The following is a 24,687-nucleotide window of genomic DNA, read 5'->3' on the forward strand; positions in this document are numbered from 1 at the left end:
CACCCTCCGCAAAGACGCCTTGTAAGACCGGGGGTGAATCTGGGGACGCCCCAGGATCTGACCACACGCACCAAAGTCCCTTGTTTGGTAGGTAGGTATTACTGTCAGACAGCCTTGTACGGGTGAGACAAGCCAGACAAACATGCTCGAAGCTTGCCAAGGCTGAATTCGGTAGGTTTGGGTGATGAACGGCGATCCCCGCGCGGAGTAGGTAGCAGAAGGATGTATGCTTTGAGATGTTGATTAGACTTGCACGGCAGAATCTCGCAGCCTGTGTCACCCCACATGCCGATCGCCCATGGCACAAGGCGATGTAAAGTCCTGAGCAGATCATTTTAATTATAGCTTATGGAAGCCAGCTTGTGTCGCAGCATTGTCACCGAGAGGAACTAGAGGAGGAGATTGTGAAGGATGACAATGTAAGACCCTGAGTGATGCGAAGCTTATCCACGATGTCTTGCTAGGAACCATTGCCCAGGCTGTAACTAAACTTCAGGAACAACTGATCGACGTACACAACTCGCCGATTCGAAGGACATCATCTTATTCAATATAATCAGATGAAAATTTCCGTGGCCGCACTTTAATACCACATCTTATGGACCTTCGGTCTCGGTAAACATCAGATAAGCTTTATTGCCGGATTTACAACCTTCTAAAGTTCGCGGCCGGGAGGCTAAGTCAACTTAGATATAATTTTCGTATCAATACGACAAGTAAACATCGCACGCTTTCATCTTTATCATAAGGAAAGAATTCAGTGTATTCTAATAGCCGCCTATAAATACTGGAACACGAAACTAGCGATACCGAAAAGTCTACTCTACCTAGAGTATTGTTTGAACAGCCTCCTGTCTGGCAGTCATATGCATGCACGTTGACAAGTAGATTGAGAATAACGAAAACGATATCGCCGACTACATGAGTCAACGGATATCTTCATCCAACTTTCAGGCTCGCGGAAGAGCTAACAGCCTGCTCCATGAAGTCATGGACCGATCTCAGCCTGGTAGATGTTGATGCTCCTGAATGAATCTGAAGGAACTACCTTACCTTAGGAAGCCAAGGTACTCCTTTGGTAGCCAATAACAACAGGTACATCGGGATTACATCAGGCGCCAAGTGATCTTGATACGTTAAGACTTGACTCCCGAACATTCGTATCCTCTCCGGTGGCAGTAATCGCGAGCGATCACACAGATAACGGCCTTGACTTTGTGCGAAAGAAGGGATTCTATTACGTGACATCATCCCACTGCCCCCGCCAAATTGCTCATCCCCGGAACCAAACGCCGCGGGAATCCGTGATGCGTAGTAAGAGCATCCATAGTGGAGAATAAACGGTTGGACGGATGTCAAGACGGAGTCTAACGGACATAGAAAAGGAGGGGCGTGCAGCGCTTGGCTCCACTCCGAACCTTCCGGGCAGCTCCCGGATCCCGAGGTTCCCGTCCTGTTTTGTTGCTGCTTTGAATGGCGTGCATGCGTGCATTTGCTGAATAAGCAGAAGGATGTCTGACACTTTTGAGTTTTGCAATAAACAACTGCACATCTCCTCTAACACTATCGATCAATATTCAAGAAATTGTGTATGAGATGGCTGCTCCAGCGCCTGCTTTCATGCAGGCATTCTTAAGGCAGCAAATCTGTATTTGTCTTCTTATCGGCTTCTTGACATGCTCCACCTTCGCCGGGCCGGCGATCGGCGCGGATCTCCGGTGTCCCGATTACGTCATCCAGCACGGTAAGTTAGTCGCGTATCCGATGCCGGCATCCCACTGCTGCGAATGGTGTTGGGGGTTTCTAGAGTTCTAATGTGAATTGTAGCACCTCTTCTCTGGCTACACTCTGAGGACCCGTACATGCCTAGCGACCTCTTAACGCACATTCAGCACACCTCTCCGGCTCTGGACGGGAACCCCATTTCCAATGTTGCAACTCTCGGCCTAGACAACTTGGAGACTCTCAATAGGTTTGGAGATGAGGTAGCTCTTACATCGAACGATGATCCCTTGAGCTACCCAGAATGGATTCATGGTGCGACACCCGACGCTGATGGCAGGATTAGCAATGCCACGCCATGCGTAGTGGTTCTCGTCGAGAAGGGAGAGCGGGACCTGGATGCGTTCTACTTCTACTTCTACTCGTTCAATGAGGGCATGAATATCAGCCAAGTCTTGGAGCCATTCAACCGTATGGTCAAAGGCGAAAAGGCGCAGTCGGGGATGCATTTCGGTGACCATGTTGGAGATTGGGAACACAACATGATTCGGTTCAAAGGTGGGAGGCCAACCGGAATCTATTATAGCCAACACGTTGATGGGGCCTCTTTCAGTTGGGATGATTCAGCTCTCACAAAAGCAGACGGACGAGTTTGTCAACCTGGTCTTCCTGCCTTTGGCATTGTAGTTCACTAACATTGTCTAGCCTATTGTGTATAGCGCACGCGGATCTCATGCCAACTATCCAACTAGGGGGTGAGTTTCGTGACTTTTATGAGCGGAAACCGAGACTTAGACTGACTCAAAACATCAGCGACCAAATACACAACTCCGTCTTGGTCGATTACTGCGACGAAGGAAGAAGATGGGATCCCATCCTCTCAGCATACTTCTACCACTTCGATAAAGAGTCTTTCACCGTCACTAGACTAGACCCACCAGGGAAATCATCCCCAACTCCACCGCCATCCTCGAACCTGACCTCTTTCTTCTACTACTCCGGTCGATGGGGAGACATAGCATACCCAGCCTCCGACCCTCGCCAGGAAATTGTCCCCAAGTTTGGACTGAAGAGAGTCGAGTCTGGACCAACCGGCCCTCGACACAAGCACCTCGTCCGAAAGGGCCTAAAGCCAGACCAGAGGCGCAAGATGGGATGGATGGAGTGGGGTGTCGGCATTTATATGTCCTTGTACCCATGTTGTCTGAGAGGATGGAGGAGGTGGGTTTTCATAGGCTTCATCATCGCAGTACTATCTGGCGCTGTCATTGGGGCTGTCGTGGCTGTGAAGAAGTATAGAAATAGCAAGTATACGAGGCTACAGGCGGAGGATGTACCGCTGCGTGACTGGGCTCTAGAGGATGAGGCGCTGCTGTCTTCGTCTGACGAGGAAGAGGGGTATAAACTGTCCGAGGATGCTAAACCACGATGATACCAATAGAATGCCTCGAAATTGACCAAGAAGACGTTAACGTAATGACAAGGGCTGTCGCTTGAACTCGTGATGTTTGATCTCATAAGTCTTGCAAGAAACATCAGATGATGATGATGATGGTGAGGACCTTTTCGTTGGTAACGAGTTCTGCATTTACTCGGCACTGGGAATCTAGCCTGTCGATATCGTCAATCAAGGTCTTCCACGTGTTGCCTCTGAAGATGTCTCTGATAAATCGGGCTGAACGGCCTCGTTGGAGATAACAAAGAGCTCGAGCCTGGAGCTCAATGATCTTGGAGTAGAGATTGACCAGATTGCGTTCTAGATTCAGCTCGAATTCTCAAGCAGACTCGGCTGGCACACTCTCCATGCGGGCCCTGGGTCGATTGACTCTCTCCATGGCGAAGTATCGATAGATGAGAGAAGAGGTCAGTTCGAGACCTCGAAAGATGCGTTCTATCTGCTCTATGGGACGGATGAGGAACTGTTCGAAAGTTAGTCCTGCCGAATCAAAACCGAGCTTCAGGTTATGAGATGGCAAAACGAACCGTAAGAATGACCAGTCCACCAGCACATGCAAGAGCGGCGTGAGACTCGGCACCAGCTGCACTGCTGGTGAGGTCCTTTGCAGCGACGATATGTTTTGTCACGAGATGTAGGTGAGCTTAATGGTGCCCATAAGGAGTGGTCCACCTTTTGTGACATGTTTCGATACATTGTTGAACAAGGGCTCAACCGCTAGCTCGGGGCTTTCTCTCGAGATGGTCAAGCGCCCTTGACTCAGTTTCTCTACTTTTGCATTCAACCTCTCAGCGATTCATTCGTATTTGAGATGGTCTGCCTCTATGGCTATGGGGCCGCTTTCAGGTCCAGAAAGTTCCGCCTCTAAGATTTCTGTGTATAGCTGCGCAAGCTCCCTATTCTCTGAGTCCGAATCCCTGCAGAGCTTTGATTGCCCGCTCCCAAAGATTCGTTAAGGTCGGATTGTTGCCTGTAAAAGATGTTGACGACGATTGTGGCGGAGTAGTGTCGCTGATATTGTCAACTTTCTCTTTGACATCCGCCGGCAACGAAGATGACTCGGGCGGACAATCGTGGAAAGAAGATGGGTTTGGCTTGACAAGTGAAGCAGTCGAAGACGCCATTGTTGACGAACCCGAGTCCGTTACTACAGTACGGTCCTTCGCTGTTCTTTTGTGCTTAAGCCTCTCGAACAAAGTCATTTCCTTCATCTTGTGATTGTAGCAGTTGCGTGGACTCTGTAGAATTCAAGGCACCGAAGCAAGTCCGATGTACGGGAAAAAGAAATCGCGTTAAGTCAAATGTACATGCTATGAGTTGCTGTGAAAAGATTGAGAAAAAACTGACGAAAAATTTGGATGAGGGGCAAGAAAGACGAGACTCAGGCGAGGCGCAGATGCGCAATCAGCAGCCAATCAAGCTTATGCAGCGAGCCTGCGGACTGCCTCAATATGTAACGCAACCGTAGGCGTTTATGGCGCAGCAAGTGTGTTCATCGTGCAGTCGTCTCATTCTGGGCCGTTATGAGCGGATATGGAAGCCGGACGATGATCTCAACTACAAAACGTACACGCTCACAAGTAGTGCAAGGTCCAAGAGGCAAACGAGTGGGAAAGTTATTTCTGTCTGCCTTGCCTAGGACTTGTTGAACCGTATTACTACATCAAAACCTTGAATAAACCGAATCGTTTCCATCTCTGCGCGGGAGGGGGTATCTTCACAAATCAATCGCCGTTTCCTATACCATCCAGACTCCTGTGTCAAAACACCCAGTTCCGTTCCTAATAGGATCTCCCAAGATACGAAAACGGCTAACTCAATGGAAGATTGGCATTCTGCCGTAAGCTTGCATCCGAAACTCGGGATGATTCTAGCAAGCCGATCTCGGGTTGTTCACTGGAGCGCCGGCAGGAGCCGACGGGACCACGGCAGTCATAGAGCTAGTGCGGGAGTTTCCGGCCGCCGCAAGGTCAACATTCTGCCAGGCAGTGTCGTTGGGATCCTGAATTCCCTGGGGCGAGGTGCCGCTGGCTGAGAGGTAGATGCTGCTCGTGTCGCGGGGCATAGCCGGGGCGAAAGGGTCGAATACGGCAGGCGGCTGGGTGACCTGGTCGACGACGGTTCCATCGGAACTCTTCTCAGACTCTTGGGTCGAGTTAGCTGCGTTAAATTGCCCATTCGCAAGCGCGGCTGCAATCTGGCGGCGATGGGCAATCTCTGCAGCATCGGCGGGCAGGTGTAGATGGCCCTCATGAGAGAGCTTGGGGAAGGTGGTCGAGCGGACTCGCCTCTCATCGTCAATGAGAGCGGTAGCCTTCTTGCGGAAAGAGCGCATGCGAAGGATCATAACGACAGTGAAGATCATGACGATAATGCTGACCATGACCCAAACGACGACAAAGTAAGGGATGCTCATCTGGGAAGCTGTCATAGTGATGACGACAGTGATGGAGACAATAGCGTTGGTAATGAAGAAGAGGGTGAGAACGGCGGACCCTACATAGATCTTGTCATCAAGACTGATGCGCTCGTACCAGGTGGTGTCTGTCTCGAAGTCCTCCTTTCGCTGCTCCTGGCGGTGGCGGAGGATCTGAATATTGAGTAGCTGAGAGCTGCAGCGACGGTGGTGGAAGAGTCTAAAGGGTCTCTGTCGGTATTTGGAAGGGATCGCCTTGCTCGATTGGGCATCTTTCTCAGACTTCTCGACTAGGGTGGGAATATTGGCCAAGTTGCGTCCAGTCTCGTGAACAGAGAGGCCTTGAGGGTGAGACGCAAGAAGTCGGCTATTCGGGTGATTGATCTGGAACTCATCCAGCGACTCGGTGACGCTGATCTCGACTGCTGGATTGTAGTCGTCTCTAGAAGGGCAGTCGAATCGGCTGGAAGTAGCAGTGAAGCTTCGGACAATGGGTACCATGGTCGAGGTGCGGGGAGTTGCGTTCTGGAAGGGCCAGCGAGGAGATTTGGCTTTACCACTGAGCAGATGACGGCGCAAAATCATGCTTTGACCGCGAACGGTAGGCGGAGTGTGATCGAGGTTGATGACCCTGTCCGACTCTTTAGAAGACATGGGAGAGGGAGGAATAGGCGTCGTGGGATTCGTCTCAGGGCGAGGCGCATCGTACGGCTCATGAGAAAGGTCTGAGACGTCGTCGCTAGTGAGAGTCTTGATGATTCTCGGCTTGGTCGGCAGCTGGAAGGAGGCGAATTCCTCCACAGAAGGGTAGGCCGCTCCACGACTGGCGACTGCAGTCGTGCCAGAGCTGAACGAGGCCTGGGGCGGCAGCGACATTCTTGCTCGTTGGTGATGTATGCTTTGTGACGATTCTTCCAAGTGAGGGTATTCACAAAAATGAGTGTGATCGAAAGGAAAGACAAAGGGGATGTGGTGGGAAAGAATTAATAGCCGAAGAGGGTGACAAACGAAAGTAAACGACGGTTGGCTATGGGGTAAAGAGAGTGTTGGCTTTGTGAGAAGGAGAATAATATTCCATGTTATGCGGGTGGGAAAGGTTGACGCGGTTCAGAAGTCGAAAACGCGTCTGCCTTCAGGCACCCACAACACCATAGGTCCACGGTGAGCAAGTCTTTTTTCCCCAGAGGGAAGCAACGACCGGGTGTCTTCTACAAATGAAGAAGGTGAAGTTATCGTCAGGAAAAGGAGCAGACAAGGTACAGATGCCCGTGGTTAAAACCTGCACCACGTTGACTCAGGGTCAAACCATTACAGGAATGCTGAGTTGCCATCAGCAATCATCTTTCATTCCAGAGTCCCAGGTACAGTAACCCAATTCAATGTTTATTTTTGTGTCTCAGATAAGTTTCCCGCATTTGGTCAACCTCAAATGGACCCGTTCAAACCTTATGATGCACATCATCTCCCCAACACGTGGCTAGGCAAGCAATTAAGCAAAACATCTGCAGCTACGGAGTGGCCAATAATCTGGGGAAATCACCTCGGGCCGTACAGAAACATTCGCCAATTGATGACTCAAGGCCTCCCGAACCTGCGTGGTCTAACTTCTGCAGTCCGTTCGGTCTCGACGTCGTCCGAGGCGTGTTGGCTAATGCCAAGAATGCTCCTTCCCAGGGAGAACTCTGATAAGAGCCCGGACGCGCCTGCCCATTGTTGGATATTTTCAGGATACAGCTACAAATTAATACAGGCCAATAAAAGGTTAAGGCTTCTTGCACACTCGTGACTTTGCCTGAATATCAAGGTCTTCTGGTAGCTCCATAACCGTCCTCGGAGATCAATTCTTCGGGTCTCTTGAGTATTCATCGCTGAATGGTATGAATACTTGGATTTTTCAACGTAAATTGCGTATTCATTTTTCCAGCAAACCCTATTTTTACTCACCCTGTCTGTCTAGACCATCGCTCTAAGCACGCCCCTACTCTGGCGTTTCAGACAACTTGGATAATTCTTTCTTGGTGCTGATAGCCCAGTTACCTTTCGATTCACGGATGACATCGAGACTTGGGTGCGTAATAGAACCAGAAGCCTCCGGGGCTTCTTGACCGTTTGCTGGTTGATGTGCTTCATCCGTGATAGAGTCTGGCTTGGGAGGCTGCTCGCCCTCGTAACGCACGCCGTTCACGAAGCATCTTTCTGAACTACCATCACCAACAGTGGTGGCATTAAAAGCTTCTCCCATCCGAGCAACCTCCAAGTCGTGTTTGAGCCCTTTCTTGGACCACTGGATCAAAATGATGGCCACTATGGCCCAAAGCACTGCGATACCACTAATACTGATCCAAACGAACATGAAGGGAAGATTCAAGGGAGGCTGAACGTGGTCTCTGGCGGCAAATATTGCAACAGAAAATGGCAGGCTGCATGAAAAGACGACGAGGACACAGAACGCTTTGTATATGGAGGAAACTCTGGCCCTAGCACGGTATACGGCGTGCTTCTCGTTGTCACCGTGAGTTCGCAGCTGGTAGAGGTACAAGGCAGACTCGACCTTCTCCCAGAATGTCTTGATTGGTGGTAGCTCTCCATTATTGGCTTGATGTCTACCTTGACCGTTCATCCGACCAGCACCCGTGCCCTCGTGAACATGGAGATGCGCGGGGGTGTGGCGATGAGGCGAGTCTGGGAGCTGCTGGTCATTCTCGGCGTCCACCATCTGGATCGGCAAGTCGTCCTGCATGGCGCCACTGCAATGCGGGTGTTCGGTGGTGATCCCAGGCATCTGAGCGCTTGTCTCCTTGGTTTCTGGGGTATTTTGGATGGACGAAGAGCCGCGGTTGTCCTTGTTGTATTTCTCGACGAGCTGCAGCGGCCGAGGTTCTTTGGTAGACACTGGCTGCTCGTTCAGGTTCGAATTGGCCCATTCAGGTTTGTTTGGTGCGTTCTTTGCTTGTACCGCCCTGAGTTGATTCTTCAGTTTCTTGGTGGCGATGTTGCTTTCGAAGTATGATTGAGACATTGAGACACGATTGAATCTACTGCAAATGTGTTAGTTATTTGATTGACGTATGACATGAATTGAATTGAGTAGCTGAGTTTACGAAGTTGGCAGCTTCGAGTTTGTTAAATGTGTTTTGTCCATTGCGCGCCTTTGTGTTGAACAAGAAATTGTTCAAGCTGACCCTCGTTTGTTGCGGAATGATTTGGTGACACTGCCTTTTATTCTTGATAGATATGTCACAACGGGCAACAGTTGACACTAAGCCGATGAGTTTTTGCATGAAGATGGCTTTTGAGATTGAGGCGCGAGATTGTTCAGTGAATAATTCAGCGTGGACGTGTTGTGTTGAACCAATATCTGCGCCAGGCGCGGCCATAGACGTCAAATTCGGTGGCGAGTGACGTCGAGGCTCAGAGGATAGGCTAATTACTAGTCGGTCTCTTATGATTGAGATCGGCCTATCCTTATAGATACAGAGGCCGTAATTCTCATGCCCAGATGGTCGCGGATCTTCTGGAACATGCAGGTAAGATCTTTGGGATCGTCGTGGCCCCCAGGAGAAGTCAAGAGCCATGCGAGGCAGGCTTGACTTGGCGCTGGTTCAGTCTCAAACTCGGGTAAGTATGATATCTTGAAGAAGCCGTGGCCTGGAGCTGAAGCTCGGTTTGGTTGTCTTGCACTATTGCATAGGATCAAACTTCGGACACCCCTGACAACACAAGTCAACAACAGCTAAACAAAGGACTTGATGTTGATGTAAACTGTGAGACTTTGATTAGCAGAGCCAACAACCACTTACCCATTGTTTCGAAGCTCCATTTCAAAGCCGACTTTCGAACAGGACAAGTCGACAAGGTTGTTAGGCCGATAATCTAGGACCTTCGCAACTGTCGTGCACGCAGAGAGTTACGCATTTACAGATTAGGGAGTTGAGGTGGATCGCATCTCGATTTTCTCGCACTTGCGGCAGCTTGTCTTGGGCAGGGAGTAACAAGGAGGAAGTTCTGCAACGGCTCTAGCTTCGAGACTGGACCTGACGATGGCATGCGATGGACTAGAATTGCGACGCGTTGAATGGCCTATTCCTCAAAGCGAGAAAGTCTTGGGGTCCAAGTCGTCTCGTTACACAGCCTGTTCAAGTCCGCATTCGACCAAGCAAGCTGAGCTCGAGCAAGCCAAAAAAAAAAAGGTTTCGAACAAGTTCGTGCGGCTGAACCCGCAGATGGCTTTGACCCACGAATTTAAAGTAAGTTTGCTTGACGCCGCGCACCTCTCTATTCTCGTCTCAAGGTAGAGGTCAGTTGGTGAGCCAAAACTTGCGTGTCGCAAAACCTCTGTGCTATACCTTGCAGTTGCGATTCTGCGCTCGTCGACCACAACATGTTGAGATTGCAGATTCCTTGTCGCTATCATCCAATCAAAGGCAAGATGGCCGAGCGGTCTAAGGCGCTAGCTTCAGGTGCTAGTCAAGTAATTGGCGTGGGTTCGAATCCCACTCTTGTCAAGTTTTTGCCCAGATCTCATGAAGGTGTCTCTGGAGATAATTCATTTTTGTCAAGATTGGAAAGGCATGATGCCAAAGGCACATTTCCAAACGATTAGGTAGGTACTGTGCTACAGAGAGGCATAGAGGACTTAGGGAGTTGCTCTATGCAAGAACCATTGATCTGTTGATAGACGACATCCTAATCGCGACTCTCGGCGGACTCCACTTTGCCATCTGTTCCGTATTGCGCCGTGTCGCTGCGCTGGAAAAGTTACTGAAATCTCTGTGCTTACAAAATCATACTTTGCGCATCAACTCCGTTGATGCTGGCTTCTATTCAGCTACACGTTCCGGAAAAGGCTGCGTAGTAACGCTTTGCCAGCATCAATCACATGAGCTTTGAACCCCCGCAAGTAGAAGAAAATTTATTGAACACCTAAACTACAGAAGTGTGTGGCAAGGAATGAAGCCTTGCTGCATTCAGAGCCTTGTACAAATACTAATCTCCGGCTACCCCTAACCTTGAATTTAAATGCTTCCTGTGTCATGTATCCGAGCTTGATGAGATTAGACTTGAAGTTAAGCCTGAGCTTCTTCAAATCCACGACCATGACATTCCACTGTGTAGCATTTAATTAGGCATGAAGAGGCGCCACCTTTCGGTACACCCCCGGATGCGTCGTTCTAACCGCATTGTAGAACAACAGTATCGTGACAGAGTTCTGCATGCCGTTCAGCTCCCAATGACCTTCGGCGCAGGCTCTGACAAAGTCTACATAGCAGATAAAATCATCTACTGTATCGAAATCCGTGAGTTTCAACGTCATTATCTTCTGGATCAAGTTGGCGGCGAGTTCGGGACAAGGCTGTAGATACTCTTCAATAACGTAGAGAAGAAAAGCTGGGTCGTCGTTGTGATGCAGGAGGTTGTGAAGTTGCAGGTGGCTCAAGAAGACGGGATCCAGGGATTGGAAGGGGCTTCAGTTGGTGAGATTTTGTTCTTGGGGGAGGAAGGAAGTTGCGTTGGTAGACATGATGATGTATGTTCGGGAGAGACAGAAGGCCCTGCTGTTGAGCCAATGTCTACAGGCGACGGAGGAGTACCGGAAATTGGGGCTTCGCCTGACAACTTGGAGATCAAAAAGTGCAGTGTTCCTTGTAGCTTGTGAGTCAAAATATCGAGTCTACTAAAATACCAATCGATCCAGAGAGATTCAGTCAATTCACCCGTCAAGAGAGTACGACTCGAGGGATGCTGATATGTATTGGTCGAGGGAGAGAGTCCAGTTGGGCTGAATACTCCTGCCACCCAAACTGCCATGTTTGAAGATGATTGTGATGCTATATAAGTGAATTAACCGAACGAATTAAGGGAGGGCAATGGAAGAATGTATTTAATTCCGAATTTGGACTCATTGTTGAAGCCTCTTCTCCTTCCATCAACGCGACGCCGGAAATAGACTGCATTTATTCACCCTTTCAGCCTTTTTGAACTCCAAACTCCAAACAAAAAACAAATACTAATAAGAAAAGCCGGCGGCTTCCGTAAGGGGCGCGTACAGAGCGCAGGGGTAATCCGCCGCAAGCGTCGCTGACACCGTCACACCACTCGATGATCCCGAGCCCAAGAGTCCAAGCTCGAACCCAAGAGCACTTCCAATCTTGGGCCATCCAACACCACCGCCGGGGTTCTTGGCGAAGCCACCCCAGACGCCCTGCATGTAGGAGCTGAGCTTCGTCTGCTGCGACGTCGCGGATCCCCACTTGCTGTACGCGGTGTACGTGCCAAAGACTGAGGGAATCTCGCTCGTGTGGTAGGAGCCAGGGTTGGCGAAGATGCTGGTGGAGGCGAAGACAGGATCGTAGCGATAGCGATAGGCGGTGTATCCGTTGATGGCGAGGTAGCTTGCTAGGGTGGACGTTGTGCACGTGAAGATAGCGTCCGTTATGATCCTGTCGGCGACGACGTAGGGGTCGTTGAGGGCCTTTGCGGCGTAGGAGGCCGTGATGGCGCTTTTCGTGATAGCGGAGCTGACGCCAATTTGGGAGAGTGCCGAGCTCAAGGCTGCGGCTCCGTCATTCATGCCCTCGACGGCGAGGAAGACGCGGGCCTCGTTGAGGGTGGTACCCATGATGACGGGGATCTTGGGCCACTTCTTGGAGGAGATGCTGCTGCGAACATCGTTGATGGATGTACCGTCACCGTTGACGGGAGGGAAGACGAGAGACTGTGCTTCAATGAAAGCCTTAATATCAGTGGCAGAGACCTGGCGGAGGCACTTGACGTCGGCGCAGTTGAAGTTCTTCAGCACCTTGGCGTAGCTGTCGGAGCCGGACCCTATGAGGAGAGACTGCTGTGACTCCATAATGGCAGCCGAGAAGGGCAGTGGGCTGGGCGGGTTTGCGAGGAGCTGCTTCACAGATTCACCACCGGCAGACTCCCCGAAGATAGTGACGCGCGAGGGGTCGCCGCCGAATTGAGCAATGTTGGCTTGAACCCATTGAAGAGCGAAGCGCTGGTCAAGATATCCAGAGTTCTGTGAGCCAGTTGCAATATCAGGGGAGTTGGAGAAGCCGAAGACTAGGGAGTCTGGTTAGCACGTTTGCTGACTAGATGCGCGTCGAGAGACCTTACTGTTGGTACGGTAGTTGATCGTGACCACCACGACATCTTGAGAGACGGCAAGCGAGCTTCCATCGTAAATAGGCAGACTGGCAGTTCCAAACTGAAGGTTGCCAGGAAACAACCAGAACATCACAGCCTTCTTGCTGGTAGACGTTGCACCCGTAGGAGTGAAGACGTTGAGGTACAAGCAGTCCTCACTCTCATCTGTAAGAGACCCAGCCGGGTTTCCGAAGTAGGCCTTTTGCAACGTACGAGCATTACCTTGCTCTAAGAACTGTTGGATACAAGCCGGCTTGAAAGCTTGAGCCGACAGTGGAGACGACCATGCATCCGCGGCCTGGGGGGGAGAGAACCGTTCCGGGGGAGACTTGGCAAACGGAATTCCCATGTACGCATTGGCGGTTCCGGTTGCTGATGCTGGTTGGGCCGTGGTGCCAATCACGACGCCGGAGGCGATTGTGACCGTTGGGCCGGCATTAGCAGGCGCGGCAAGGGCTTGAAGGAACAATGTGGAGGAGAGCAGAAACGTGGTCAACGAAGAGATACCCATTTTGGATAGAAGAAACAGTTTGGGAAGACCTGGAAGACTAGAGATGGATTGGATTGGAGTCAATGCTCTTGATTGTTGGAAGCAATGTGCATGGTTCTCTCATCTGGCTTTATGTCTGATGCTGCTCATCAACGCTGTCATCGAACTCTCGGGGTCTTCATTGTGACCGCGGAGCTACCGATGGAGGATATCTCTAACGCCACCAAGTGACTATCGACCCTTTGTGCGGCGAGGCGACGACTAACACATCTCGCGTGGCCTTCGAAGCTAAAAAGCTCGAGCGCTTTGACCAGACCTAACGCCATTGCAGGCGGTGCTGATTACTAGAGACTGGCTAGATCACAGGGGCCCGTTTCCGGACGACGTCTCCCGCATTTGGCATGGTGACTGTGCCTGTCTCAGGCCATAATAAGTGAGTCGAGGCAGAACCGATGTAATAAGGAACTATTTCTCATCCTTTCGCACTTTTCTCATGGTCTGTGGAAAGGCCGTGCTTGGGAAGGTCTGGACGCCTAGATGGCGACGCTAGAGAACCCAGGTTTCCGGGAACTAAAGAGAGGGCTTACCGAGACATTCTGAGGTCGCCGTTAGTCCTGGCCATTCAGGACGAAAAAGATTCGTCCTTGCCAAACTCCCCATAGTGCTCAAGAAGCTATGACCATTGTCCATGACCGAAATGAGATTCGACGTGGCAAAAGCTCTTAAAGCTGTGCCTCTTCTAGAACGCACGTCAAGCCTCGTCAAGTTCAGGCGTTTCTTGCTAAGTCCGCGGCGCTGCTGAAGTCTGCACAATTGCGCCCTTGACGTCGACCCAAAAATCGCCGGATCCGATGCTGACATGAACCAGGAAGTCGATTAATTAGTCGCTGTAAGGCATGGGACAGTAAGCTGAGGAGTCCTGAGATGGGAAGAATACTTTGCCAAGAGCCCATAGATGCAATTTCCCGACGCTTGGGCTCTTGGATGAATTGAGGAGTTGATGACTAAACCCGCGCCTTGCCCCTGAATCGTCGGGCTGCACAAAAACAAGATTCCAGACAGGCCTTCAGTAAGCTTCATAATTGACGGTAGGCTATTCGCACTCTTATGCTCAATACTAAACCAGTTGCTGGGTTCCTCAGCATTGCAGGCCTTGACCAATAACGACAGCAAGATGCAGAAGAGCCGTTTGAAGCTGACAGGAGTGCCTCGTCTGAGTCATCTCGTGAGAGAAGTTGGGGACAAGCGCCAGTATCAGCAGGCAACGAGGAGGGGAAACTCAAAAACGAATAGGCAGCAGTCTGATCAATCTACAATACATATATCTGAGGTTGTACAACCTCGGAGCAACCACTTAAGTGACCAGCTTGGTCGAGTTTCCATCCTCAACCAACTCGTCAAATCTCAATCAAGACCTGCGTGCGACATCCGATATATTTGCACTGTACAACCCCGCACCAACCCGAACATTACCAAAACAATGGGCGACGACAATGCTAGGTGGGAGCTCTCGAAGCCGGCCTCGTCAACCTGGGACGAGGCGCGGATTATCCCCGCGGACGGATGGGAACGCATGAAGGAGGGATTGACGCCGCAGGATATGGACGACCGCTGGGTCATCCGCCAACTCGAAAAGGACGGCGAGGAGAGTGTTGTCTTTGCACGGAGTTGGACTCAGTACACACTGGGCAAGATCACGGTCGAGCCCGCAGGAGATGATGGAAAGAGCCGTCGGATAACCAAGTTTACATGGGAGACGGATAGAGAGCGATGGAATGTTCAGGACGCGAAGACTGAAGCGAAGGACCTGGTAGTGAGGTTCTCGAAGGGTGTTTTCCAGGTTGACTTGGCGGATGAGCCCTCCTCTGAGTAAGGTAGGACGATGGTCCAAACAGAACATAGACCTCATGAGTAGCGGGCATGCTTGGCTGAGGTCCCACGAATCAAAGTCTCTTTGACCTAGTTTTCGCCCTTTTCAAACCCATCCTCAAGTTGACAAATTTTGATGTCTCGTTGCATAAGTACCCACGGCTTTTCAGTCACTCTGTTGTGCAACGAATTCCCCCTCGCCCGCCTCAACACATTGGCTTCCAAAGTCCGCACTGTGGGTCTACGACAAAGACACGGATGCGGAGCAGATTAGCACATAGGTGTCCTTCTGCCGGCTTGGACCATAATCCCTGTGTTTCCCGGACACCAACATCCGCATCTGTAGTGTAGTGGTTATCATCCTTGCCTTCCATTCTAACACCTGGTCAGCAAGGGACCCGGTTTCGATTACCGGCGGATGCATCACGCGGATGATGTTTCTTTTTCTTCCTCTTCATATTTTTGAGTCTGTTGTTGAGGTTTTCAAAGACCCTCACAAATCGCCCACACCGACGTTCTGTGTCTGCATATAGGCATAATTCATCGAATGCATCCGCTCGATCCTTTTCTTTGCGCAACACTTATGTGAATAGAGCTATCAAAGAGTAATGAGGCTTCCGATGTTGGAAATCGGTTAGAAACCGGCTCTTTGTTATGTCGGAAAAATGTAGAGCTTAATCACTTGATGAGAAGAATAATTTTCATCCCCTTTCTTGAAATGAGGCTAATAGAGCGAGGTCTCACACGTTTCTTTGACCTGATTTTGTGTGTTTACCCTTTCAATCGCACCAATTCGCTCAAATAGGGTAAGGCAAGATGAATATCAAGTTACTTAAATGCAGGACTTGGCCAAAACAAGATTTTCGGTAAGCAGCCGAGTCCATCCGCGGTGATGTTACCCTGCCTGCAGGTGAGAGAAGCAGGCTGGCAGAATCTGGGCTTCCAACTCGTGATCTTTGACATTCCGAGTCCATTTTAGCCTCTCGACCGGTTTCGGTGGTCATTGACGCATATACGGGCCCACCAATACAACGATATGCGGCCGAAGGAACAAATGACTAGACCTACCAGCCTATATTCGTCAAATCTCGCCCATCTGTGACAGTGGTCTTCGGTTTTGAAGTCCGTCGTCCCGTGCCGGATAATAGAGTTGCATGCGCGGGTGGTGGCACGGATAGACCGACCTTCCCGAAGGAGCCAAGGTCACAGTGCTTATGATCCATTGTTCTCGCCATGCATGGGTGAGAGGGGATAACAAAAAAGTTGTCATCACACGTGTTGAGATAGCTAGTTGCTAATGCGAATTAACGTTACGGTTTCGCCTCTTTCTAGTACATTTTTCAAATTGATATTCAACTAGGCACCTAATCGAGACCAACCACTTCCTCAAAGGCTTGTTCTGATGATCCTCTCCGGAGGTAACAAAGATCCCGGCGAGACATGTTTGTGTTATCAGTAAGCGTTTTGTCTGGCTTCGAATTCCGCCGTCACAATACCCCAGCTGGTCTACCAACTTGGGATTGTGACAAAACCAGACCGTCTATTACAACCAACATATAAGTTTACATGGGATTACCTTAGATGGCAGAGCATCTGCTCGTATTTCGTGGGGCTTGAGGTAAACGCTGGGACGTCACAACACTGACGGCGGGGTCACCTAGAGTTAGAAGTGCGACAATATTGTAAGCAGGCTATACAGAAGTTCCATACAACGACTCCATCCATATCATGGCTGATCCTGCGGGTTTCCGAATATTTGATGCAAGTCAGCGCAAGTGTTGTAGCCGGAGTCAAGAAAGGAAGCTGTCCAAGACCTAAGATGCAAGTCAGCACCGACATTGCCGCCGGTGTCAATATTGATGATGCAAAATGAATGGAGACTGGAGAAGCTTCAGAGTAGTCAGTCAAGACCTTAGCTTGAGTACTTATGATGGAGTGCCATGATGGGAGATACTATCAAGTGTCTAGGGCATCTTGAGGTGTATATAAATATCTCTGTGTCACGCCCGTTTTATCGAACTGTCTTTTCATTTTCAGTCAACATCTCCAGCTACCCAGGTTTCGCATCATTCTTCACATTGCCTCAATATCATCAAGGTCATCGACGTATTCAGAGCCAAAATGCAGTCTATCCTCACAATCGCCACCTTGGTCAGCGCCGCCTTCGCAGGCGTGATCAACCGAGCCGAAGATGATGGACCAGTCAATGTCCCTGTCGACAGCGTTGACAACCCCACAGGGGACACGATCCAAGCCATCACGCACTTATACATCTGCTCCGATGCGAACTTCTCCGGCCGCTGCCAGAACCTGGAATCCAATACTGGTCAATGCTGTAAGCTTTACCCAAAGCGATGCCATGACGGGGGAAATTGGGATGAGATCCTCACATAACATTGCTCCGTCTAGACAACTTGTACAACGGCTTCAACGATGTTGTTTCGTCGCTTGGGCCTGATGCCGGAACATCTTGCACTATTTGGGAGTCAGTCTATTCCAATGGTACAAGTGCTTATGACAGTCTCGAGCTAATCACAAACGTATGAACAGGGATGGTGGATGCACAGGAGCCTCCATTGTCAACATTGTCAACCCTGGCATCTACAACCTTGCCGACTCCATCTGGAACTTCAACGACAAGAGTAAGGGTCCTTGAAATTTCATCATATCACTCAACATTAGAGAAAACTGCATTTTTACTTAAATTGCTAACTGCTGTCTCTCCTGCCAGTGAGCTCCTACAGATGCGTTTAGGCCCATCCAACACCATCCACGGGCGATCTACGACTACGCCCTCCGTTCAACAGAGGAAGTGCACGTAATAGCTCCGTCCAACGTTCAGTGGCATTACAAATCAAAAGATGACGCATTGCAGTTACTGCAATATTCTCTTCTCACGGTAGAGAGTTTGAGGGGCAAATAGGGATAAGCGATAACGGTTACGCCTTGACGTGGATTTAATATTTGTACGAAGTCATCTACATGATTGTCTGCTAAGTATGTTGTCAAGTGTTTCGACCCTGTGATCTTTGTGGTAACGGTGCCGAGTAAGTATGATGCTCATCATGCATCGCAAGTTCGCTACTAAGGTACATGTAGCAACGGCTTGGAGCCCGGGTTGTGACCAAGGACACGCACACACTCAACTAAGTTCCCGTATGAGTCCAAAAGTCATTTTACTTCTATAAATCAACATGGTAGAAAAGACAGATATTATACAGTTGCCACAACATCACGCTCGTAGATGACCACGGGTCAAGAAGGTGGGCCAAGGTTTGCCGGGCGCTAGGCACTGGACGGAGCATTGACTTCCTGAGCCCATGCATCAAGACCTTGAGGTAAATCACGACTGGGCAGAATGTCATTTCTCATAAGTATTGGTAGATTATGTAGAGAACCGAATCGTATACTCCTGAGCGCGTGCAACTTCTCAATCCGGTGTGGTGTTCCGATCGGCCTCTGGTCATGACTTATGTAGTACAAATACTGTTGCTGAGACTGATTGCACCATCTTAAAGTTCACTCCCCCCCATGCCCATAGTAAATCAACGCGTATCCGGCCCTCTATTTGCCATTTGAGCATATCCAGATAAAGGAGGTGAGTCAGTACTCGAATGACATCAAAACTTGAACCCCAGCGTCACACGTGAATCAATTCCTTACAGTACTGGCATCCAAGGTCAAGGAAGTTCCCTCTAGGCTCGAGGGATCTGCATCCCTTCCGATCGCCCTCAGGCGCCCGGGGGGCTGTCCAGGCACGGCCCAAGACCAATCAACCGCCCCTAAGTTCCCCATGAAGTTTCCGAGTCGGGTAGGTGGAGTAAAGTATTAGCGAACCGTGGAGTTCGGATTGGAGTTGTCTTGAGAGCAGGATCAACATCGGCGGTTGGCAACAATAGCTGAGAAGCCAATAGATTCACGACGGACATATTGGAGCAATATGCTGCTCCTACTGATATGAATTTCCCATTGCCATCTATTACGTGTCGGTTCATCTGCTGTAGCGCTGATTTATGTGCTGTTAGTGAAGATCAGGCAATGCCGTCAGTGGACTCAACTTCTACCTGTGCAGGTGTAGGTTCGCTTTTATAAGTTAGGAAATCAAACATCAAGTATGCTCGTATCTGACCAACGGGCATATGGAAGTCAAGACCAAACCCACAACGGTTCCAGTCATGTGATACAAGGATTTCCACAGAGACGTCGGTGGCTGAAAGTCTACTGCTAGAACGTTGACGAAAAATGAAACCTGGATCGCCGCCCGGGGAGTAAAAACCCCTGACCCCTTCCTATCCGCCACAAAGTAGAACGTAAAAGCGCAAAACTCCAAACCATGTCATTCTTTTGAAGAACCACCATGATGCATCTACCCAAGCTCCTGGTAACGACAATCCTCCTCGGCCTCGGAGCCACCGCTGCCGTCCCCATCGAAGACATCCCAGACCTCCCAGACGCTGGAATGGCACAGCCACCTGCTCACATCCCAGAGAAGCCATGGATGATATGGGGTGTTAGAAACCGCCCCCTCCAGACTCTGCCAGAGCCCAAGAAATCAAGAACATAGTGAGAGCTAATACTCGTGTAGATGTGCGCCGTGGCATCTAACCAATGCATCATCCACGGGCCCCACGGCGAGCGCAGATACCAGTGCAAGAACTTTGTTCGTAAACCCCCTTTCATCTGGTTCCTTCTTGGGACAATTGGAAGGTAGAAGAAGACAACTGATACTTTGCCCCTTGTGTTTAGTGTACGAGAGATGGGGGTACATGTCGTGGACAGTACACGACAAGGCCGCGCATCAAGACTAGGTCCCACTGCAACTGAGCGCCATTGGAACCGGGTCCGGTGCCTTTCTTGACCTTGCGCCCGACCGGCGGCATCCCGCTTTGAGTGTTGTCAGCTTAGAACTACATGTAGATACCGGATACATGAGAAGACTCGATGCGACCATTAGACATCAATGAGCGGCTTTTGGAACACTCGTGATATTGGACAGAAGTCAAGGTTGTCAGTGTCGACATATGCTAGCATTGAGGTGGACCGAAGTATGGGTTGAGTCCCAATCGACCTTGCCTAGCAAAAGATCTTACAGAAATCACTTGTGGTTATTGAGAAAATGGGTGTTTGGGTACGATCTCGTTATTTACTGTCAACTCGAATGGACTTTGCTTTCATGTGTGCTAGGAAAAGAAAATCGCAAACGTAACCATCAAGCCGCATCACAACTTGACATTCGGAATCTCGAATGTCTGCACCATCTTGCTCTCAAAGTAGCTCCAGAACTTGGTCCCGCTGATGGTAGTGTCGGTCGCCTGCACGTAGCGATCACCAGTTCCAATCTGCGTCCTCCAACGCGTAACCGTAGCTCCATTCGTCGATGCCTGCGAAAAGCCGCTGAGGTCAAAGTTGAGGTATTGCGCCGCGCCCCAGTTGACAGCAACAATGATCAGCTTGGAATTGGCAGCATCGTACGCCGCGACGACGTTGTCCGAGCCGCCGTCCAGAATACGCATGCCCTCACGGATGTGGCGAGCGAACTGCGCAAAGACAAAGTACTTCTGGTTCGCCGAGCCCAGCGTGCCGGCCTCATTGTCCGCATCAATAACACCCCAGCCACCGCCGTCGAGGACCTGCCAGTATACCCATCCGGTGGGCTTTAACCACCGGAAGTCAAGAATCATATTGCTCGCCAGCCTCTCACCCGTCGCGTCGCTCTCGCCGTACTCGCTGTTCCAGAGACGGAGACCGCGCGCCGATGCGAGGGAGTAGACCTTGTCGCGGGCGCCACTGGCGTATTGGTATCCGTGGACGTTAATCCGCGCGACATTCTTCAGAGCGGCGTCGCCGAGATTCTGGAGCGTGGTGACGGCCTGGTCGTAGTAGGACTCGTCTGAAGCGGCAATGGACATGGTTGTGAGGCCGCGGTTGTTGAGCTCGGTGCGGAGGTAGTTGATGATTGTCGCTTGCGTGGCGACGTCAATGTGGCAACCTTCCTGCGTGCCGTCTGCCTTCCACCAATTCGCAGTGGGCTCGTTGAAGGGCTCGACGGTCTCGAAAGTAATGCCCCAGTTGTCCTTTGCGTACTTGGCAATGCTGGCCATGTACATAGCGTGCTGCTGGAGGTTCCACGACTGGATGTTCTCACTGCCGTCGGCGGAACCCGAGGGGTTGTGGTTCTTGGTTGCCCACCACATGGGCGAGTTGGAGAAGAGCTCGAAGCGGTTTGCGCCGCGGCTCTTTGCCTTTTGCATCATGGTACGCTGGTTCACGTCAACGTCCCACTTCCAAGCAGACGAGGCTGGGTCGGTGTTGGTGTAGTCGACCCAGTGCCCATCAATCTGCCTGGACGCCATCATCTTGGTCGAGACCACCATGCTCTCGCCGTTGATGCTGTTCGTGCTGCAGGCGCCGGCATTGTGACGGACAATGTTGAAGCCGAGACCAGGCAGGCTCGCGCCGCCGAAGGTGGTGGTCTTGGTGGTGAAGAAGATGTCGGCGAGGTCATCGCGAGTGCCAAAGCGCTTTGCCCACCAGGCGAGAGAGGTTCCCCATCCCTCCCAGGTCCCGCGGTTCGACTTGGCGTCGATGGTAGTTGTTGTGTCTGCTGCGGCGGGGGAGATGGAGGCCAAGCTCACGGCCACGGCGGCGAGGGTCTTGAGGTGCATGGCTGAAGAGATCTGAGAAGCCGGGGCCTGCTGGGACACGGAATCCAGATGAAACCCCAAGACAAATCGTCTCCTTCTTATGTTCTCACGAAACGTACGCAGCCAAGTTCATGTCCTTCCCTAAAGTGAGATGACGGGAACAGGGGCGCTGACTCGAATGGTGGACCTCGTATGTTAGAGTACCATTCTAAACGGGGATACGCGGGCCGGATGAGGGCTTCAGTCTCTTGAAAAGGGAAGCTAGAATGGACCGAGCTATCGGTTCTATTCTGTGGTGACTTGGCCGGGCCATCGCTCGTTCGTCAAAACAGCGGTTGGGACGCTTCTAGGGAACCAAGCTCGGTCGGTTGGGTCAGGCACGGATGTGGCGTCGATGGTGGTTAAGGATCACGTAGAGTCTCGAGCTCGAGCTGTGCCCCGCAGTCTGAGCGAGGATGCGAGGGGTTCATTCCATGTTTAGAGTTAGATTGTCAGCGACAACATGGTGCCGGGATCCGACGGGCAGTAGTGACAAATTGTCCGTGAATGGAAGGCCGATACGAGCCCGATTATGATCGCCAAGCTGTCTTCTACTACCGGATCGTTAGTCAAGAGTAAGATAGAATGGTGAATGGGGGAGAAGGAAAACGAATCTGATTCAAGGCTGGCATGCCTGAAAGTACTATACAAGAATGCGCAAAACGATGAAAGCTATGGATACCAAACGTGTCCCCTGAGTATCCTGAGTCAAGACACCAGTCTAATCCAGACGCGTGGCCCGTCGTATCCCGTTTGCCAATTCATATTCCAACACATCATCGTCCCCCAAAAGCCGTCAATGTCTAGCCCCAATCCTGCCCGCATACGCGACCCAATGTGCGTGCCTGGAAACCCCAAGCTCGGTAGAATGGTATGCTGCGCGGCTAGTCTAGACTGTCTAGTCTGGAGAACGCGGGGAAAAGTGCCATACTGGATGGTAAGTTGGTAACATGCATCGAGAGGTGTCAGCGGCGCAACCCGCTGCCGCGTCTGCATTGGCGGAAGATCATGCACGCGGCATTTGGTGCCTGGTCCGTCCGGCTCCGCGATCCGCGGACATGTCATGAGACTTCTTCCAAATTTAGTCGCAATTTGGGGTACTTTGGCCATGAATTAGCATTCGAGGGTAAGCGGGACAATCTGCATATACGATACGAATTAGCTGGGTTTTGAGCAAAGGTTTATACGGAGTATTGGCATACAGTCCGACGGCAAGTTTGCTAAAAAAGCAGATGACAGAATCACAACTTTGCTTATTACAAGCAATTGTATCCGTAGTCGATGGGCTAAGAGCAAGCTTAGTCATGGTCAAGACGCATCTACTTTTGAGTTAGAAGACGACAAAGCTTGTTCGAGCAATCAACGCCAACTCACCTTTGCAACTTGGCGACTGTATAATCATATCATGCCGCACAAGAAGATGGCATAAAAAGAGCTCCTGTTCCTGGACAGGAAAGTAGTAGACCGATCCAGACCATCAGTTTCGAACTTTTCTCTTCCTAGTGGGCGTCTGAGAATTATCCAAGCTCGATACACACATGCCCGCTGTGAAGTTCTGTCCATTCGAATTCTGGCCGATGACCTCCGGCCTCGTGGGAGATGTAAACACAATAGGCGTTTTGTTCGTAATACCCCGCCGTCCAACAGTCGTAGGCGTCGAACCACTCGGAGTTCCGAGAGCGATAGGCAAGCCGGATCCAGAAGGCGCAAAAGGTTTGTTGCAGGCCGCCGAGGCAGTGGGCATGCCTTCTCGCAATCTAGCTTCAAGCTCAACCTTTCTAGCAATCATCGCCTTAGCTCTGAGAGCATGTTGCTCTTCTTCAAGTATCGCAAGTTGCATGAACAAGCGCTGAGTCTCAGCATAGAATGCGTTCCTATCGGCCTCGGCTTTCTCGACAGCGGCAAGAAGCTCGGGAATCTTGTCAGCCGGATAGGGTGTCACCCGCGACGGACGGCCATCCTCAAGAGCCTCGACATCTTCGATAGCCCGGACAAGACGAGCATTTGTCGCAGTGACGCATTCGTCGAGAATTGTCGCGGTCGCGTTATCATCGCGTGTCAGGTCTCTGTATGGGGCCAACATCTCCTTTATCTCGACTCCCTTCTTGTTGTGGGCGACAATCAGATCGCGAAGCTGCTTGGACGCCTCCTTGTGAGAAATGAGCTTCGGTCCCTTGGGAGTGGTTTGGCGGCGCTCGCTAGCCAGCTTGGTAGGAGTTGAGGGAGCTGAGGAGGAACCGGATGAGCCTGTGAGGTCCACGTCGGGAGTCTTGGCTCGGCGAGCGCTGGACAAGTCAATCGGAATGGGAGTGTCGTTGAGGGGAGTACCTCCATCGTCCGTCATGGTGTCTGTGGTGCCGCTGATGGTCGCTTCTGAAGGGGTGGCGGCCGACATGTTCTCGTCAGGTGCCCAAGGGCTGCGATTCCTTGCCTTGGGCCTGGGAGTCTCTTTTTGATCCACGGACTCTTCAGAAACGTAGGTATTGCTGTGGTCGGGAGAAGCTGGGTCCGAATTGTCTGCCTCGTAGTCGGCGTCCTGAGCGGTGCAGTCTTCGGGCGAGAGGGAGGATAAGGATGGGATAGGAAGCCTGCTGCGACCGGAACGAAGGCTGCCACGAGGAGGAGATGATGTATTGGATGCTTTGGTGCCAAAATTGAGGGATGAGCAAAATTTTCGGGTGGCCAAAGGTGAAGTCGGCTGAAGGCTGGTGATGTTTTTACCACCAGCAGGAGAGGCAGGAACGACTGGGGACCCACCACCTCCCATACCTCTGGTTCTGACCATCGCGGTGACAATTTCACCTGAAGGAAACAACAATCAGCTCAAGAACCGCACAATTCGAACCAAAAGAAAAAACGAATATCGTTCGAGGTCGTGGCAGAGAAAACTTACGATCCG

The 24,687-nt window shown here is 50.9% G+C and overlaps 11 protein-coding genes and 1 non-coding gene across 12 annotated transcripts; 6 read left to right on the top strand and 6 right to left on the bottom strand.

The window, feature by feature from the left end:
• Positions 1 to 1,620: 1,620 nt before the first annotated feature.
• On the top strand, positions 1,621 to 3,154 carry BDP55DRAFT_552363 (vacuolar protein sorting-associated protein 62; the record flags this gene model as incomplete). Its single annotated transcript, XM_060569203.1, has 4 exons — positions 1,621 to 1,744; positions 1,828 to 2,372; positions 2,428 to 2,477; positions 2,536 to 3,154. The coding sequence occupies 4 exons, from the start codon at positions 1,621 to 1,623 to the stop codon at positions 3,152 to 3,154; spliced, it is 1,338 nt and encodes a 445-aa protein (XP_060429520.1).
• Positions 3,155 to 5,087: 1,933 nt separating this feature from the next.
• On the bottom strand, positions 5,088 to 6,470 carry BDP55DRAFT_537430 (uncharacterized protein; the record flags this gene model as incomplete). The annotated part of the gene is made up of 1 exon (XM_060567893.1): positions 5,088 to 6,470. A coding segment is annotated over one exon (1,383 nt), but the record flags the coding sequence as incomplete, so codon positions are not given.
• A 1,102-nt stretch (positions 6,471 to 7,572) lies between these two features.
• On the bottom strand, positions 7,573 to 8,619 carry BDP55DRAFT_744439 (uncharacterized protein; the record flags this gene model as incomplete). The annotated part of the gene is made up of 1 exon (XM_060580514.1): positions 7,573 to 8,619. Exon 1 carries the CDS (start codon positions 8,611 to 8,613, stop codon positions 7,573 to 7,575), a length of 1,041 nt encoding a protein of 346 aa, XP_060429522.1. The 5' UTR covers positions 8,614 to 8,619.
• Positions 8,620 to 9,093: 474 nt separating this feature from the next.
• BDP55DRAFT_632198 (uncharacterized protein) lies at positions 9,094 to 10,197 on the top strand (the record flags this gene model as incomplete). The annotated part of the gene is made up of 5 exons (XM_060572390.1): positions 9,094 to 9,121; positions 9,201 to 9,212; positions 9,615 to 9,841; positions 9,886 to 9,899; positions 9,948 to 10,197. 5 exons carry the CDS (start codon positions 9,094 to 9,096, stop codon positions 10,195 to 10,197), a joined length of 531 nt encoding a protein of 176 aa, XP_060429523.1.
• Positions 10,198 to 11,027: 830 nt separating this feature from the next.
• On the bottom strand, positions 11,028 to 11,402 carry BDP55DRAFT_632199 (uncharacterized protein; the record flags this gene model as incomplete). Its single annotated transcript, XM_060572391.1, has 1 exon — positions 11,028 to 11,402. The coding sequence occupies one exon, from the start codon at positions 11,400 to 11,402 to the stop codon at positions 11,028 to 11,030; it is 375 nt and encodes a 124-aa protein (XP_060429524.1).
• On the bottom strand, positions 11,244 to 13,322 carry BDP55DRAFT_582739 (carboxylesterase). The gene is made up of 2 exons (XM_060570843.1): positions 12,717 to 13,322; positions 11,244 to 12,662 (listed from the first exon to the last, which is right to left on the bottom strand). Exons 1-2 carry the CDS (start codon positions 13,255 to 13,257, stop codon positions 11,602 to 11,604), a joined length of 1,602 nt encoding a protein of 533 aa, XP_060429525.1. The 5' UTR covers positions 13,258 to 13,322; the 3' UTR covers positions 11,244 to 11,601.
• Positions 13,323 to 14,716: 1,394 nt separating this feature from the next.
• BDP55DRAFT_728818 (uncharacterized protein) lies at positions 14,717 to 15,109 on the top strand (the record flags this gene model as incomplete). The annotated part of the gene is made up of 1 exon (XM_060579489.1): positions 14,717 to 15,109. One exon carries the CDS (start codon positions 14,717 to 14,719, stop codon positions 15,107 to 15,109), a length of 393 nt encoding a protein of 130 aa, XP_060429526.1.
• Positions 15,110 to 15,441: 332 nt separating this feature from the next.
• Positions 15,442 to 15,528, top strand: BDP55DRAFT_t179. Its single transcript has one exon. It is a non-coding gene; the product is annotated as a tRNA-Gly (tRNA).
• A 1,698-nt stretch (positions 15,529 to 17,226) lies between these two features.
• On the top strand, positions 17,227 to 17,859 carry BDP55DRAFT_694026 (uncharacterized protein; the record flags this gene model as incomplete). Its single annotated transcript, XM_060577293.1, has 4 exons — positions 17,227 to 17,440; positions 17,515 to 17,590; positions 17,656 to 17,747; positions 17,837 to 17,859. 4 exons carry the CDS (start codon positions 17,227 to 17,229, stop codon positions 17,857 to 17,859), a joined length of 405 nt encoding a protein of 134 aa, XP_060429527.1.
• Positions 17,860 to 19,462: 1,603 nt separating this feature from the next.
• On the top strand, positions 19,463 to 19,816 carry BDP55DRAFT_728820 (uncharacterized protein; the record flags this gene model as incomplete). Its single annotated transcript, XM_060579490.1, has 2 exons — positions 19,463 to 19,615; positions 19,691 to 19,816. 2 exons carry the CDS (start codon positions 19,463 to 19,465, stop codon positions 19,814 to 19,816), a joined length of 279 nt encoding a protein of 92 aa, XP_060429528.1.
• Positions 19,817 to 20,324: 508 nt separating this feature from the next.
• Positions 20,325 to 21,770, bottom strand: BDP55DRAFT_694027 (endo-beta-1,6-galactanase; the record flags this gene model as incomplete). Its single annotated transcript, XM_060577294.1, has 1 exon — positions 20,325 to 21,770. One exon carries the CDS (start codon positions 21,768 to 21,770, stop codon positions 20,325 to 20,327), a length of 1,446 nt encoding a protein of 481 aa, XP_060429529.1.
• A 1,273-nt stretch (positions 21,771 to 23,043) lies between these two features.
• BDP55DRAFT_704281 (uncharacterized protein) lies at positions 23,044 to 24,183 on the bottom strand (the record flags this gene model as incomplete). The annotated part of the gene is made up of 2 exons (XM_060577999.1): positions 23,044 to 23,107; positions 23,163 to 24,183. One exon carries the CDS (start codon positions 24,181 to 24,183, stop codon positions 23,266 to 23,268), a length of 918 nt encoding a protein of 305 aa, XP_060429530.1. The 3' UTR covers positions 23,044 to 23,107; positions 23,163 to 23,265.
• Between the last annotated feature and the right edge of the window lie 504 nt (positions 24,184 to 24,687).

This window comes from Colletotrichum godetiae, assembly GCF_030913485.1.
Source record: "Colletotrichum godetiae strain CBS 193.32 chromosome Unknown BDP55scaffold_21, whole genome shotgun sequence".
Classification (NCBI taxonomy): domain Eukaryota; kingdom Fungi; phylum Ascomycota; class Sordariomycetes; order Glomerellales; family Glomerellaceae; genus Colletotrichum; species Colletotrichum godetiae.

Coding starts and splice junctions, on each gene's coding strand:
- BDP55DRAFT_582739 (XM_060570843.1), bottom strand. CDS start 13,257: ATGGGTATCTCTTCGTTGACCACGTTTCTGCTCTCCTCCACATTGTTC. Junction 12,663..12,716: donor GATCAACTACCGTACCAACA/GTAAGGTCTCTC, acceptor CAGACTCCCTAG/TCTTCGGCTTCTCCAACTCC.